The 15,342-nt window shown below is 28.9% G+C and overlaps 2 protein-coding genes across 12 annotated transcripts in view; one reads left to right on the top strand and one right to left on the bottom strand.

Moving 5' to 3' along the window:
• LOC118066351 (coiled-coil domain-containing protein AGAP005037) overlaps positions 1 to 15,342 on the top strand; it is a 76,058-nt gene that overhangs the window by 46,564 nt on the left and 14,152 nt on the right. For 8 of the 11 annotated variants that reach the window (XM_035082331.1, XM_035082339.1, XM_035082334.1 and 5 more), the window contains exons 9-12: positions 11,543 to 11,699; positions 13,547 to 13,672; positions 14,652 to 14,823; positions 15,124 to 15,264. In XM_035082331.1, coding sequence (XP_034938222.1) covers positions 11,543 to 11,699; positions 13,547 to 13,672; positions 14,652 to 14,823; positions 15,124 to 15,264 — 596 coding nt within the window. The remainder of the gene's footprint in view (positions 1 to 11,542; positions 11,700 to 13,546; positions 13,673 to 14,651; positions 14,824 to 15,123; positions 15,265 to 15,342) is intronic. The other 3 variants (XM_035082336.1, XM_035082335.1, XM_035082338.1) reach the window with 3 other exon arrangements.
• LOC118066353 (uncharacterized) lies at positions 3,814 to 9,650 on the bottom strand. Its single transcript, XM_035082341.1, has 5 exons — positions 9,470 to 9,650; positions 8,067 to 8,637; positions 7,523 to 7,628; positions 6,059 to 6,267; positions 3,814 to 5,451 (listed from the first exon to the last, which is right to left on the bottom strand). The coding sequence occupies exons 2-5, from the start codon at positions 8,220 to 8,222 to the stop codon at positions 4,870 to 4,872; spliced, it is 1,053 nt and encodes a 350-aa protein (XP_034938232.1). The 5' UTR covers positions 8,223 to 8,637; positions 9,470 to 9,650; the 3' UTR covers positions 3,814 to 4,869.

Below are 15,342 nucleotides of genomic sequence, written 5' to 3'. Positions count from 1 at the left end.
AGACGTACAGAATACACATGAGATCAAGAATAACATTTGTATAACCAATGGGATAAAAACTACACATGCCACAATAATTTCAATGTGGAGTACATAATAATAACTTGCATTATGTAATCCGAATATTTTTTTTTATTTTCCTAAATTTTTCAAAAATTCTGCCAATAAAAATCATCATTTTTTTTTCTTTTTTTTTTAATTATGAAAAAATTTGATTGAAAAATCAGCTATATTTTTTATGATGAAAACATTAATGCATAAAACAGCTTTTTTTTATTATAACAGACAACAGATTTATTTCTGTAACAGTTTTAATTATTTTATAAAAAAAATTCGATTCTTATTAACAGACAAGACTGTAGGTTAGATCGTATGTGATAAGTTTCAATATTTATTTTCAATATTTCCTTCACACTTTGATTGAAAAATTAAAATTTTTTTATTTATCAATTTCCCAATGCAGCTGTCATAAATTTTTATATCGTTCTGACAACAGACATTAAGACTATTAGTATAATACACTTGTGATTAGTTGCATCAACACAGTATTTTTCTCTTTCGTGAGTACAAGCAATCAATCATATGTTAAAAAACATGATATTTTTAATATTTAGCCACAAAAAACGGAACGTATGTAACTCCAATATTTTTGAACACTTTGTTTCTGAGATAGTTCAATTATTTTTATTGACAGACAATGAAATGCCTATCAAAGAGATTAATCGACAGACTGGCGACTGATCACAATAATCATTACGAAAGCGATGAAAAGTGAATTTTAGTTTTGGTTTTAATTTTATATAATCGTCGAATAAAATCATGTATTCATTCCGATGAAGATGATAGTTAAAAAATCGTAAATAATTTAACATTACTCAAGAGAAATCCTGCAGAATTACCTCTACATAATTTTTCGGTGAAAGTCGTAGATTGTATAAAAAATATTTAAAAAATAAGAAAGCAAGAAGAGGAATGAGAAACAGTTTATAATCCTTGAAAGACAAAACAACAGAAATATACAACACAGTATAAGGATATATTTTGTGAAGAAAGAGAAATTCAAGCTTATTTGCATTTTGAAATATTTTGCTCTACTAAGACAGGTTACTATCATCTATTTTTGATTAAGTAAAATTTTATATTGAAAATATAAATAAATTTCATCTCTTTTTCATATCTATGATCAATATATCCGATTTTAGGTATGAATTTGGTAACATCTGTCTTGAATATTTTGACATCGTGACATGTATGTTGGTAAACTCTGATGACAAATCTATTTAAACGATTTGTCATATTCTGTTTTCTGTTCAATCTAATTTTGACACAAAGAATGATGGATAGTTGAATTTATTTGTTCATTACAATTGGTCAAAAAGATCATCTAAGAGTAGATTTTCATTAGATAGCAGTGGACATTCAAAAAATAAACTAAGATTAATTAAAATTGCAATATGATAAGATAAATTCTCACCAAGATTATAATCATAAATATATTTTGATATGAAAATACTTTTTCAGGAAGTATTTTCATTCTTTTTCAGACCACACCTACACTCTATTTCTTCATTCAAATGAATAACAAAGAACACAAGCCTGTTCGTAATCATGTGTTTTGATAAATCAAGTTAGAAATTAGCTTTCCCTTGAGTTTTAAAAACAATTTTCACCAGTAAAATGACAAAAAATGCATTTTTAAATTGTAATCAGCTAAAAAAAATCATGCATCAAATATTTATTTTCTGCATCATTTCAGCAATTTTTCTCGAATTTTTGTGTCTCTGTTTATGATTTTGCATTTTTACAACTCGATTTCTCATTTAGAGAACTCAAAACAGCAGAATCATGAAAAAAATACTTCCTAAAAAATTAAATATTGTTCGCCAACAATACACATAGACTAAGTACTAACTATTGATGCTAATGAATAGTAAGATAATAATCACAAGAGAAGTGATTAATCATTCCTGATGTATGGACGTTGAAAAATTGTTATTAAAGTAGCAATAAAATTTTTACTGAAAAGAAAGTGAAAAATTGATGAGTTGCAGACAGTTTTTACCTTATTTGAGATGAAAAGTGTAAATGCCTTTCTGAAACTTCAGTTGAATATCTCAGCTGTTCAATGCAGCGAAAGTCTGTTGAATACTTTGACCTTGGCATTCTTAGCAATGTTATTAAATAATCCGTGAAATAGAGTTATTAACTGAAGCCACTTAAGTAAAAGGAATTCATTTATTTTAACTATTAATTTTTTTCATCCATTAGTCTTTCTGTATTCTTAAATATACTTTAAATTATTCAAAGATTATAACTACATATTAAATTACAATGATGGCTTATTAATCCACTTTTAAACGAACAGATTCTCATTTTATTCACATGAAATAGATATTTTAATCTAAAGAAAAAATTTAATAACATAGATAAGTAAAAAATGTTTTGAATAAATTTATTAAAAACATCGTATTTACAAGAAGTCTGATTTTATTCAGATCTAGTTACCAATGTTTTACTATTTTTAAACTTGTAAAAAATTTTGTTTTAACAAAACATCACTTTTATAAGAACATCAATTTTTCTCTAGCAAACATTAATATATTTCATTACTTCATATGTTTTGACTAAAAAAATCTCGTGAATTTTATTCTTACTAAACTCACATACTCATATAATGAACATTTATATTTTTGCTAGACTTGATGATATGCATATCTAAATGAGCAATTACTATTATTTTCAAATGATTATTAATTATTATTATTCATCAGATTTATCACAATGGTTTATAATTTATAATTATAAAACTGGAAAGCTTTTTTATGAAAAAATTTTTTAATAGTTTTTTTAATTATTGTAATATACCTGGTCATTAAAATAAATGATCAAATAATTTTAGTTAATCGATTTAGTTGAATGAACAGGAAGTCTAGCTGCTCGGAAGTGGTATTAACGTGCTCATGTCGCCTTGGACTTGAACGAAGAGAAATTGCAAGGAAGTGAAGGACAGCCATTACACTGTTAAGAATACATAGATGTACTGCTTATCTTATATTTGAAGCTAGCACGTGAATAGATATGAGAAATAGCCTAAGTTGAAATGCACTGAAGCGAGTATATTAGAGAAAGTATATATGAAAAATATTTTATTATTGCCTTGGACTTAATTAAAAAGAGTATCATGAACCCTTTATTACTTCACTTAAAGTATAAGAAAGGTAGAAAAGAATTTAATACTCAACTTCATTAAAATATTTCAAATTTTTTTTTAAGACATATTTCTCACTGAATTGATATCCAAAACCTATCAGTTACTATCGAACCATTTTAAATATTTCCGCTCCTATTATTTCTCACGCAATAAAACTACCTTACTTCACAATAGTATACAATTACAGTCAATTCGCAATAATAGGAAGAAAGAAAGGAACGAATATAATCATTCCAGACAATTTTCATGCCATGTGAGATATTGAGAAGTGATTGAAAATCCAATAAAACTAGATCACATAAATAATAACAATAATAGTAATATTAATAATAATAATAAAAATAGATAAACAAGTATCTGGAACGAAATGGTTGAATTTTTCATTGAAAAGAATAACTTCGAAAATTGGCCAACGACAGAAAGTCAATAGAAAGATTTTTTATTCATGAAAAAATTGCTCTTAGATCCATTATTTAATGGTGAAAAGTGAGATATATTCTGAATAAATAATTTCAATAGTTAGACAGAATAACAATCTAAAGGAACCTAGTATGGAATTGTAACAAATAAGGGATCCTAGGAAACAGTAAAATTGAATCAAATTTTGTTTTTATATTTAATAGATTTTTATTACAAGATTACAAAACAATTTATGATGATCTAATAAAGATACAAATCTATATACATAGAGAATTATCAACTAAAATCTACCGGTGCAGCGATGATATCTAGTAAATGAATGAATATTAATCAGCGATACACTAGATTAAAAAGTACTCTACTCAAAGCGCATAGTATAAAAAAATGGCTCATTATAATATGAATCATTTCAATTAACAACTCTATATTGAAGCAGAAAATTAATTAACATTTATATGAAATGAACTTTTGAAGTTATTGACAAGATATATATCATCCTCGGTTTTGGCAAAACTTTCATGTTCATTCATTGGTCTTTTGGGTATGTTTCTGCTTGAAAAATCACGAATTTTATGAAACTTTTATTAGGTTTGGTCACATTTGCATTCAGGAATTCTTTTAATCATTCATCGTGTATAAATCCATATATTACACAGTTATTTCATCCAATAAATATTTGGCAAAATCGAATATCGAATTGCTTATAAATGATTCACAAATTGAGCATGATGTTATTCCTTAAAAGAATAATAAAAAATAACATCAATCCAATCCCTTATTATAACCCATATGCTCTTTGTGGAAAAATTCATACTGAAATGATCAATTATGAATTTATTAAACAAATTATTTTAAAATTTATTTTTATTTTTGAACTAATTTATTAAATAATCCACTAATACCCACGAGAAACTTGATCAAGATAAAAAGTTTCCAACTATAAGCATGCCTGAAGTTTAAGAAGAAATATTTAATCAAAATTAATATTTTACAATGTTATTTTTTTTTTTTATTTAAACAAAACAAGAATGACTTTTCAATTAAGTAAACATGCTTTTCGTGTAAAACTTGGTATCCCTGTTATATTTCTCATTAGCCTTAATGGGTTATTTTTTCATTGTTAACAAAGTTTGATTATTTATTTTGGTGGAAAAACGAGCAACGCCAAATCTATAGCAATACCCATTAAGTTTAATAAAATTTTTCAACAACCAAAAGTTGAAAATAGTTTTACAATATTAAAGAGGATTAAAAACACCACAACGGCTGTCGACATTTTTTAAAATCGCTCCACCAAAAACACCGACAGGTGTTCTGGTCCATGAGATTAGAAGTTTAGATCCTCCAAGGAAAGGACTACCACGGCCAACTTTGCAGTGATAGTAGCCTGTTTCTATCAGTTGTAATCCCAATGGTGCTACGGATGTTGGCTTCAACCACGACAAATTCTTACCTCTTATCTGTGTTGGAATTATTGATACTTGCTTTGGTTTCCTAATCCGTACGATATGTGATTGGGACGTGTGAAATTCAGGGATTACAGGCTCTCGAGCATATCTCGAATGAACAGGCGGAAAAATAGCAGGGCCTATGTTTGTGACCTCAGAGGAATCTTCAACTGGAAAATGGATACCAGCAGGCGCATCATCTCCCAGTTGATTTCTTTCAAAGGATAAACTCGATGGTGCAAAAGCTGATAATAAGAGCAAGTTAAATCCAAAAACTGCTCCTTCAATCCCTTCTTCCAGTCCTTTATCAAAATCCGTGTACTCTTGACCTAAAACTAGATCTCCATCCTTTGGAATAACATGGCCTGCCATCTGTAAAATGCATCAACAACTTTCTAAGCTGAAGTATGTGAAGATTGCTATTAACTAGAGAATGGTTTAGCTCAATATTTCTAGTACATAGTATCTACTGAAGTCCATCATGATAAAGTAGATCTCTTCAACCGTTTTGAAATTTGTTGCTAGTAATTAATTCACTTCTAGCGGCAGATTAAAATTTAATTTTATCACGAATAAAACTAAATATTTTTCATCAAATATTTACCCAGAGTTTAATAGAGTCATGACCTCGAGCCAAATGTACTTTTCATAATAAATAACTTTGTAAAATATTATTAAAAGACTTAATATGATATTGTATTTATTCAAAGCTAGTCTTTTATCAATTATTAATTAAAACCAATCTTTAAATGTTTGATGCTTTTGTATCTGATTCTTTTTTAATTTTCAATATACCAACATTTTATTCCATCTCAAATTAAAGTCCAAATGCTCAATAAATAAAATTAGAATTTAAATAGCAATCCAGCATTTGGAAGTTTCAACGGCTATTCATACTCAAGGACTTAAATAAATATTTTAATCCAAATATTGTTGCATCCATATATATCTCTACAAATAACTCTAACTTCAACTGTACCTCTGGTGCGTATCCATCCAGAATTATTTGTCCATCAATCCACAATCCGTATCGTCCACTAGCACCATGCCAGCTCTGACAAATGTGGTACCATTGATGCTCTTGAATAAATGTGGGGTGATTAAATATGTTGGTACTATTGATCTCCAAATGAATGCTTCGACCCTGAGGTGCGATCCATGCTCTCACCAGTCGTTCTGTTTCATTCTCTGCAATAATTCAATTTCGATATTACTTTGAACTGTTCTCAATGTATTGGATATCACATTTTTTATCAATATGTGGGTCAGCGCACTGCTTTTCAAATACAATCACATAACCATTACGTAAAAGAAAGGTATTCGACCCGCTTAAGTTATATATATATTGATCAATGGCATCTTACACCACTGTGATACCGGTTTGGAGATAAATATTGAAATCCTTAATGTAATCAGGCCGGCCTTCTAGGAAGATCTTGAACTCTGTCTTTTTTGCATTTACCAGGAAATGAAAGGAACGGATAAAGGGTAAATCAAGCGGACGTTCGTTTCGAAATGATATGAAGGTTTATATTACCATTCTAAATAATTATATGACTGGGGAAAAAAAATTCATCAGAACATTTGTCATGTGAGATCTTGCAGTTGAATAAAAAATTAATTCGTGAAAGAAATATTTCTTATTATTGATCAAAGGCTGTAATAACAGATGACAAGTCAATCGGATAATGTCATTGATAATTTAAACAAAGAGATCTGAGAAACAAAGCTTGATAAACTAGATTTGGAAGATCAATCCTAGAATATCATGTTGATCACAATTCATGAGGTATGGTTCTCTTAACATTATTATAACTATTCCAAAGTTTGAATCAATAGTTAAATTTGTAAAAACAAACACTTTTACTCATTTCAATTAACAATCTAATGTACTATGATCCGATCTAACCCATTGCTTCCTTCAACAATGAAAGATATCTTTCAATCTGTTGAAGAAATAAAATTAAATAATTGCTAAAATTTCAGAATCCAATAGTGATTTGTGTAATAAAAATAAAGAAAGGTCTTAGGTCTTGTGAGCCTAAAATTTCAAGCAAACAAAAGCTCTAAGAATCAATGCAATCACCAAATTCACGTGATGCTCAAAATCTGACAGGTCTGTGACATTAACGAGGTGATGATATGATCTTTCAGACTGGTTTTATTACTTTCATGCAACAAGTAAGGATTTATGTAAGTATTTAAATCAGTCTGACTGAGTATTACCATTACTACTGGCATGCTATCAAAGTGCCAGGTAAGGTTCAAAAAAACGAAAGGCAAAAACAAGTATTTACGTTTGATATGATAGTTAAACGTGATTCGAGGTCCTAACAACTTTCCACTAGACGAACATGTGCCTTGCGATTAATCGCTCGTGGTCATGCAACTTGGTTTCATGGTTAATATTATTCTATATCACTCATTCTTCCAGTTTACTTACTCGAATAGGAAAATATCGAGTGTGGATACGTTAGATTCATAGACTTGACCCAGACACAAAATGTAAATTCGTTGATTTCCGGTACTGGTATCATCCATCTCAAGAACTGAAATAAATTTCATACTATTATATGAATGTAATTAAATTATTTTATTACTTCATTTCCAATAACTAATTGAGAGTAATATATTCACATCTATTTCTATGTGTCATTAATCATCAAAGTGTGAATTTAATTGCAAAATAAAATATTAACTAACTCAATAAAAATTATTTATGTATAACTAATATTATTTATGAATAAATTTTCTCTTTTATTTTCAATATTCATTTACTAATTTCTTAGTGATAAAAATTGTTTATCACTAAATCTCAATAATAAATAATTAATAAGAAAAATTTCCTTTTAAAAAATAATTAATTTCTGTTGTTAGATATTGTTTATCCAGTTTTCGTAATAAATTATTCATTACGAAGCTCTTTTTCTCTTTGTTTAAATAATAACTCATACAACAAACAATTAAATATGAGAAAAAGAAATTACCTGAATATAACCACGTTGTGTTAGTTCGACTTTATGTAAAGGTGTTTGGTTTTTCCGAGGTTCAAAAATTCCCGTTTCATTAACAGAATTAGTAAGAGATTGAATTCCGATGACTTGAACACCAATGGCAATCAATAACAAAGTTCGTGCAATCATCTTAGTAAGTACCAATCCAATTGGAAAGAAAAATATCAAACCCACTAATTGTTATTCTGTAATTCACGTGAAAATTCTACAACTTTCACGTCCACAAATGGATAATATTGTCGTATGTATGTATAAGTAGTAACACCGCCTGTCGTACTCGCTTGGAACACAAATCGATGTGAATAGATTGAACGTTCGGTTAGAGTTGAGACCAGATAAAATCTGAATCTGTGAGTTTGGAGAGGGAGGTTTCAAGTCCCACGGCACTTTTATAGTTGTATTAATTTTGCCGGAAGCATTGATCGTCACTGTAGGGATTGATCAGTGAGCAATTTATGTCTTTGCTCGATTCCCATTAACGGATCGTCCTCAGATCAATAGCTAAAACTCGTTTTCGCACCAGTCTAAAGATCCAACACTTTCACTATAAAGAAAGGAAAAAGTTAAATTGAGTCCTTCATCATTAAATAATTAATATTGAAAAATTCAAAAATCACTTCTTTGAAAATTAAAAAAAAATTTTAATAATTAAGTCTAGCTTGGACATTAAAAATATTACATGATTAATCGGCACATTAAACAGAATTTACGTTTACATTCCAATGTTATTAATATCAGTTATTAATTTTGATATCATTATAAATCAATATTTTAGATCTTGTAAAATACATCCTGCTTTATGACTTAATAAACATTCCCATTTTGATTATCAGAATGAGTACTAAAAAATATAAAACGAGTGAAAGTTTATTAGCGAGTTGAATAAAAATTTATTTCCGATAGCACAAAAAACGTAATTAATAATAATTGAAATAACCAAATTGTAATTCATAATGTTAATATAAAATTCACTTAAAAAATATGTCAAGTCTATAACCAAAATTAAGCAGCTATTTTATCTTGACTCGTATTTTATTTCTGCACTTCTAATTAATTTCAGTGTCTTAAAAAAAATTCATCAATCTTAACGAACGATTTTTCATCAAACTGTTAACAGAAACTATTCTTTCACTATTGGAAAATTCCATCACTTTCACTGTTTCAGATTAAACAAGTAGATTGATTAAATTTCGATCCATTTCTAGATTGAAGTTTTAAATAGTTAAAAAATCCATGAAGCATCTTAGAGTGGTTATAAAATGATTAATCAGAAAATAATAGACGAAAAGCTCGAAATAGAACAAGCCCTTAGTATTTTATCGATCAATTCTCTGGAGCTTGAACAGTGGCCTTCAAAGCTTGGAATATTCTCTTACCTCGTGGTGATAAATCTATGCTATGTACATGTATTCATCATCAGCACATATGTATTTTTTTTTTTAAACCAGAGCATCCTCTTCAGTTTCATCGATCCAACAAACACCGCCTACTTACACAGCACGCATGGCACGTTTCACTTTGCACATGCCTTTCTGTATTACGACGACGTGCGTCCACTTGCTCTGACGTTCCACTGACGATGTTAAGACGAATCGCAGTAGTCCTTGTTGTTCCATGCTCGTCCCGTGGGGATCCAACGTGTCTTTGATTTACGTAATAGAGTTTCTTTTGGTGCTGCTTCTGTTTACGTGTCCTTGAATTTTTATTTTAAAAGTTTTTACTGATTTAATCAATTACTTCTTCATACAACGACTGATAAAAATTTTACAAAAGAGAATTTTATTGGTAATTGATGAAATATTTGTGATTTATTGGTCATTAAAGACTTCAGTAATTTTTAAAAAATAAAAAAATTTTTAATTTTCGCTAATGATTTTTTTTCGCCCGAGGTTTTTGCATATCACAACCAGGAAATAAGTGCTTTTTGCAGTTCAAAGTGAATGAAATGATCTTTTATAAAATAATAATTTAAAAATGATCACAATTAAATAATTATTTAGCTTTGAAAATAATTTTAAAGAGATAAAAAATTTTCTTGCAACATAAAATGAGAAAATTGCAAAAAAAATGTCAATACAAATTAAAAGTTTTGATAAACGTGGCAATAAGTTTGGCGGTAAAAACGTAAAATAAGACAAATAGCCTTAGAATAATAGCCGGTAGTTAGTTTAATAATTTCAGCACATTTAAGCAAAGTATCTCTACATAAATCTTGTAGCCGTGTAATACCCGATGGCGATTAACAGTCACGTTTCACTTAGAAATCTAATATTTGACTAAAGGATGGTGTAAACAAGTGTGTTCGATTATTTGATATTGATGCAACTGAGTAATTTTACCCTTAAGCTTCATCACAATATCTAATGTTTCTAAAATATTGACACGTGTATTTGCAACTTTCTTGTGACAAGAGTATGGTATTAGTAGTTATAAACACTCGAAAAACAACCTCTTTTATAATAGAGCAAGTTAATATGCTTTGTCACGAGTTTGTGCAAGCACCGTGAATATATTCAAGCGCAAGACCTCAATTTAGAGCTGACAAAACCATTTGCTCGCTACTAATAATCATTCTTTGAAATAAATTCGTGACCTGAAAAAGATACAAAGAAGTAAAACACTTGAATTTTTTTAACTACTCTATAAAATGGACACTTATGATACTTATTCTCATGAGCAGATTAAAAATTGTCGGTATTTGTTAAGTAAGCAGGCATGAGAATGATACTGGGGTATTCTCATGCTTATAAATAGATGTTAAAGAAAGGATATATTGTTTAATGAAGGTGAAATTGTAATATATATTTCTTTATTTCTTTTACACTTTTTCCCGATCCCATTTCCAAAAGAACCAGGAATGCCTTTAGTTAGTGCTAATGATCACAGTCTGTTGGTTTTTTATCAAACACCGTAAAATATACACAATGTAGAAAAAACCAACATCGTTACGCTCCCAATATTCAAGAATTCTTGTTAGATTTCTTTTATGTAAAAAAAAAGTACGGTCATACATGTGACGAATATAAAAAAAATTATTCATAATATTAAAAAAATTGTTTTATTATTTTGAATATTTTTCTCATTTTTAAATTTATTCATTCATCATATTTTCTTCTTTTTTATGTAAAAACATTATTAAATCATTCTAAATAAATAATTGATTAAATAATTTCAATCTTACGTCCTAATTGCCTTCAATTTCTTAAGCCATCAATTATGTAATTTCTAACAATTTCTCTTATGAATTTATAACAGTGGAAACATGCAATTATGAAAAACGAAAAAATGGACACTATTGGCAATGCTGACTAAAACGAAGTGTTACTTAGCACACGAAATTTAAGAAGTTAATAATTATAATGATTAGTCTCTTATTATACAACAAAGAAAAGTTGTTATTATTTATTAAATACTTTATATTGTATATAATTTTTATTTTTAATTTGCAGACAGCTAAAAACTCTTCCTCTGCCGGGTATTACATGGGAGGCAGCAGCACTTTACCAAGAGGTGGACCTATCATGAGAGCTTATAGTCCTGCTGCTCCTGCTGTACTTGCGGGACCAAATGCAACTCCAGCTCCACCAAAAGCTCTGGGTACGCCAGGTAGTGTTCTTTCTTATAAACTTTACCCTTCAATGGTTTTTATATTAATAAAAATCAATAGACTATTTTTATCATTAAAATACTTGCTCAATGAAATTTCACAAATGGCTTTGATAAATATAATACATACCATCAACAACATAATATTACATTATTAGTAAAAAATATTGACTTCATTACCAAGCATGTTATCCTGACTTATCGTCACTACATAAAAATTATTCAAGCAGTTTAAAAGACATTTGCATGATATTTATAGGTACATTAATAGAAATTATGTTGCTTTTCTTCATTATTATGTTGATAAATCACTAAGTTATATCAATTTGGGAATAATTTTGGTCATAGCATGAATTGTATAACCACTAAAAGTAGATTTAATTCGTAACTTAAATTTAATTTCCCAATCGACGCGACAATCAGTCAAATGAAATGATTAAGAATAACAAATAAAACAATTGAACTAATTAGAGGTGATTGGTGGAGAACCAATTTAAGTCTAGAGGATGCTAAAATTATTTTAATATGATATTGGTTTATGTGTATATGGACATTTGTTAATTCTGTTATTGCTAGAATCGTCGGTGATTAAGTGGGTATACAAAGGTCCACTGAAATTTAATTATATTAATAATCAAAGCAATTCATATATTAAATTATTTCTAAAAGTAAAAAAGTCATATAAATGTGTATTTATACAGATTATATAATTAAACATGAGTATTTGTTGGAGCAGAAAATTTTTAACTTCATATACTTCAGTAAAAAAAAATTCATTTTGAGTGGAATAGGAAAAAAATATTAAATTAATTAAAACATTTTTAGTGATACTCATCATGAGATATATTCTTAATTCTTTTAACTGTGTTGCAACATTTCATATGACAATTCAATTATTTGTTAAAATTTTTTACTATTAAATTTAAAATATCGTTGTCATTTAATTTGTTACTACCAATTTTTTGAAACATAAAAAAATTTCATTCGAATATTCTAGCATCAATCATTTCGAGATTTGTGTCACTCTGTACGTGGATATATTTTCAACTTTAACATCAGTTTTTTTAGTCATATTTTTAGAGGAAAATTGAAACCATACAAAACTTAAATTAATAATAAATAATTATGAAGAAAATTGGAAAAAATCTCAACTAACTATTGAAAAAATATCATAAAAAGTGAATTTACTATTAATTTTTTCGCTATTTTATTATTTTTTAAACAACAGCAAAATTTCTGAAGAAAAGTGATAGTTTTATAAAACAAAAAAATCAATTAATCGATTCTGATCATAGAAAATAAAAGTTATATTGACAGCCTAGACCTATATTTTTACCTAGATTACACAGCTTTTTTTATTTTTACCTTCAGTAAAGCAACAATCCCAGCATTGTTCTAAATCGATCTCGCTTATGATAAAAATAAACAATAGATCTTCCACATGTTGTAATCAATCTAATCTCCTGGACACTTTGTATACCACTTGGCTAATAAAACACTAATAATTAACACAGAGGCGTAATTAAATTAAATTAGTTGATCTCCAATCATCAAGGAAATAACGAACGATATGTCTGTGTACAACAAACTACTAAAACTGCTTAAAAAGAGCGAATGAAATTTACACAACAGTCAAGTTAACAAGCTGATCAATAAAATATAATACTAATATCAATACGCAGACAATTAATTTGTGGAAGATTAATCTAACAAATGGCTAATCATAATAATGACATTTGGATGGCAAGTTGTAACAAAGCATTTGAAATAACAAGCGCAAGAGATAATGAATAGAGATAATGATTTAGTCCATGGTACATTGCTATTTGATTTGAATGGTTGGATAGGTGGTGGTGGGGTGGCTCCAGCCAAGCCGCTTCGGGGTTACCAGTGTGGTAAAAGTCCCCTTGGCAGTCTTGGGGGCTCGGCACGCTTCTCTAGAGACAGCTCGGTGTCCCTCTATAGTATACCAGGTCAGTGGAATACTTAAGTCAGGCCAACAGCTACAACAGACGCAATCTTGCCTGCATTTTTAAAATATGTCTCATCAGCCCTAGGCGTCTTCTTACAATTTGTCAATCCCTACTACACAAATAATTATCAATTCATAAAAAGAGTCTAAAAAAAGAAATTGAGACAGTAATTATGTTCGTTTAATAATAATAATCTTTCTTGAGGCTATTAAAAATATTGCAACAGGCTAATTATTGATAAAGTTCAATCGTTAACACCAACAAATTGGTCGCGTCGAGGCATTCTATGTAAATATCTGACCCACAGTAGATAGTTGCATACAAATTTTAAGTAAATGTAGCATATCACGGGTTCCTGTATTGCCCCTTGATTTTTCATTGAATCACCTCAGAAAAGATACATCTGTGCATGTGATCAAAATTTTCGTTCATTTGTATATCACACCACACGATGACAGTGGTGCTTCTTTCAGTTGTAGATTTGTTATTTAACCCTTATTTTGGCAAAATCAATTCCTACTCCTTTCCGTCAGTAAAATCACGATACAATTACTGTCAAACTTTTGTTGTAATTAAAAAGAGAAAACAGACACAATTGAGGATCCAGCAAAATACGTTCAAATTAACCAAGTTAAGGGTTAAATAAATTCAATATCATTGGCATATAAAATCTCACGAAAATTTATGTCTATCATTTCATAGTCAGATCAATGAAAAATCACAACAATTAAATTCACAAAGAATCATTCAAGATTCATTAAGTCAATTAATAGTCATCAATAAAGAATTTTTTACCTTGAAATAAAATAAATCCAATTATAGAATGAAATGTATTTTACGAGAAAAAATTTATATAAAAAATTGATTACTTTTCATTGTAAGTGAATCTCTAAAATAAAAAATAATGATAAATAATCCATACTAATTGACTTTAAGTAATTATTCTTAATAAATAATAATCAACTAAAAAATATGACAGATCGACTGCATGGAGAAAGCGGTTACATGAGCAGTCCAGAACGAGGTGGAGGTGTTGGAGCTAGCTCTGGAAGATATCCAGCTGGTCCTTACAGCACAGGAAGCAGCTATGAAGAACCATACTATTCTCAATATTCAGGCACGGTTACACCTGTTATTGATGAAGAAGCCAGGTAAAATTTATAAAAAAAATTTTTTTTCACAGTATTTAGACACAAAATGATGCATCAATAATCTTTCACCAGATTGCTTGGCAAATAAATTGTATAGTTTTTTTTTTATTTTATGAATAATAAAGTAAAACCAGAAAAGCCATTATCAGAATGAAAGCTGTATGATGTTTTGCTAATCTAACGTAAAGTTTGATTGTGACAAATTGATAGTAGACATAAAAAAATTGCATTAAATGCAATAATTTATTATAAGCCCACTTAGCTGACAGTTTGGATGTGTATTTGTTTCGGATGATGCAGCGATACTGAATTATTGGAAGAAACTTATGGTCTATATGGCGGTGTAAAGCCACCAGGTCGTCCTCCATCAGGTCCTCCAAGATCTCCATTTCCTCCAGGAACTCCTGCTCTACCTCCCGGGCAGGCATACGACGTTACTCGGTACCAATAACTAACAACATATCATTCATAAGAATTATTTGTTTAATAGTTTGAAATAGTGGGAATATAGTACAGCGG

This window comes from Chelonus insularis, unplaced genomic scaffold (genome assembly GCF_013357705.1).
Source record: "Chelonus insularis isolate UGA/USDA-ARS -01 unplaced genomic scaffold, ASM1335770v1 contig_339_pilon, whole genome shotgun sequence".
Lineage (NCBI taxonomy): Eukaryota > Metazoa > Arthropoda > Insecta > Hymenoptera > Braconidae > Chelonus > Chelonus insularis.
Note: the sequence above shows the minus strand (reverse complement) of the source record. Positions and strands in the feature narration are given on the sequence as shown.

Coding starts and splice junctions, on each gene's coding strand:
- LOC118066353 (XM_035082341.1), bottom strand. CDS start 8,222: ATGATTGCACGAACTTTGTTATTGATTGCCATTGGTGTTCAAGTCATC. Junction 6,268..7,522: donor CTCGATATTTTCCTATTCGA/GTAAGTAAACTG, acceptor GAATTATTGCAG/AGAATGAAACAGAACGACTG. Junction 5,452..6,058: donor TGGATGGATACGCACCAGAG/GTACAGTTGAAG, acceptor TGCATTTTACAG/ATGGCAGGCCATGTTATTCC.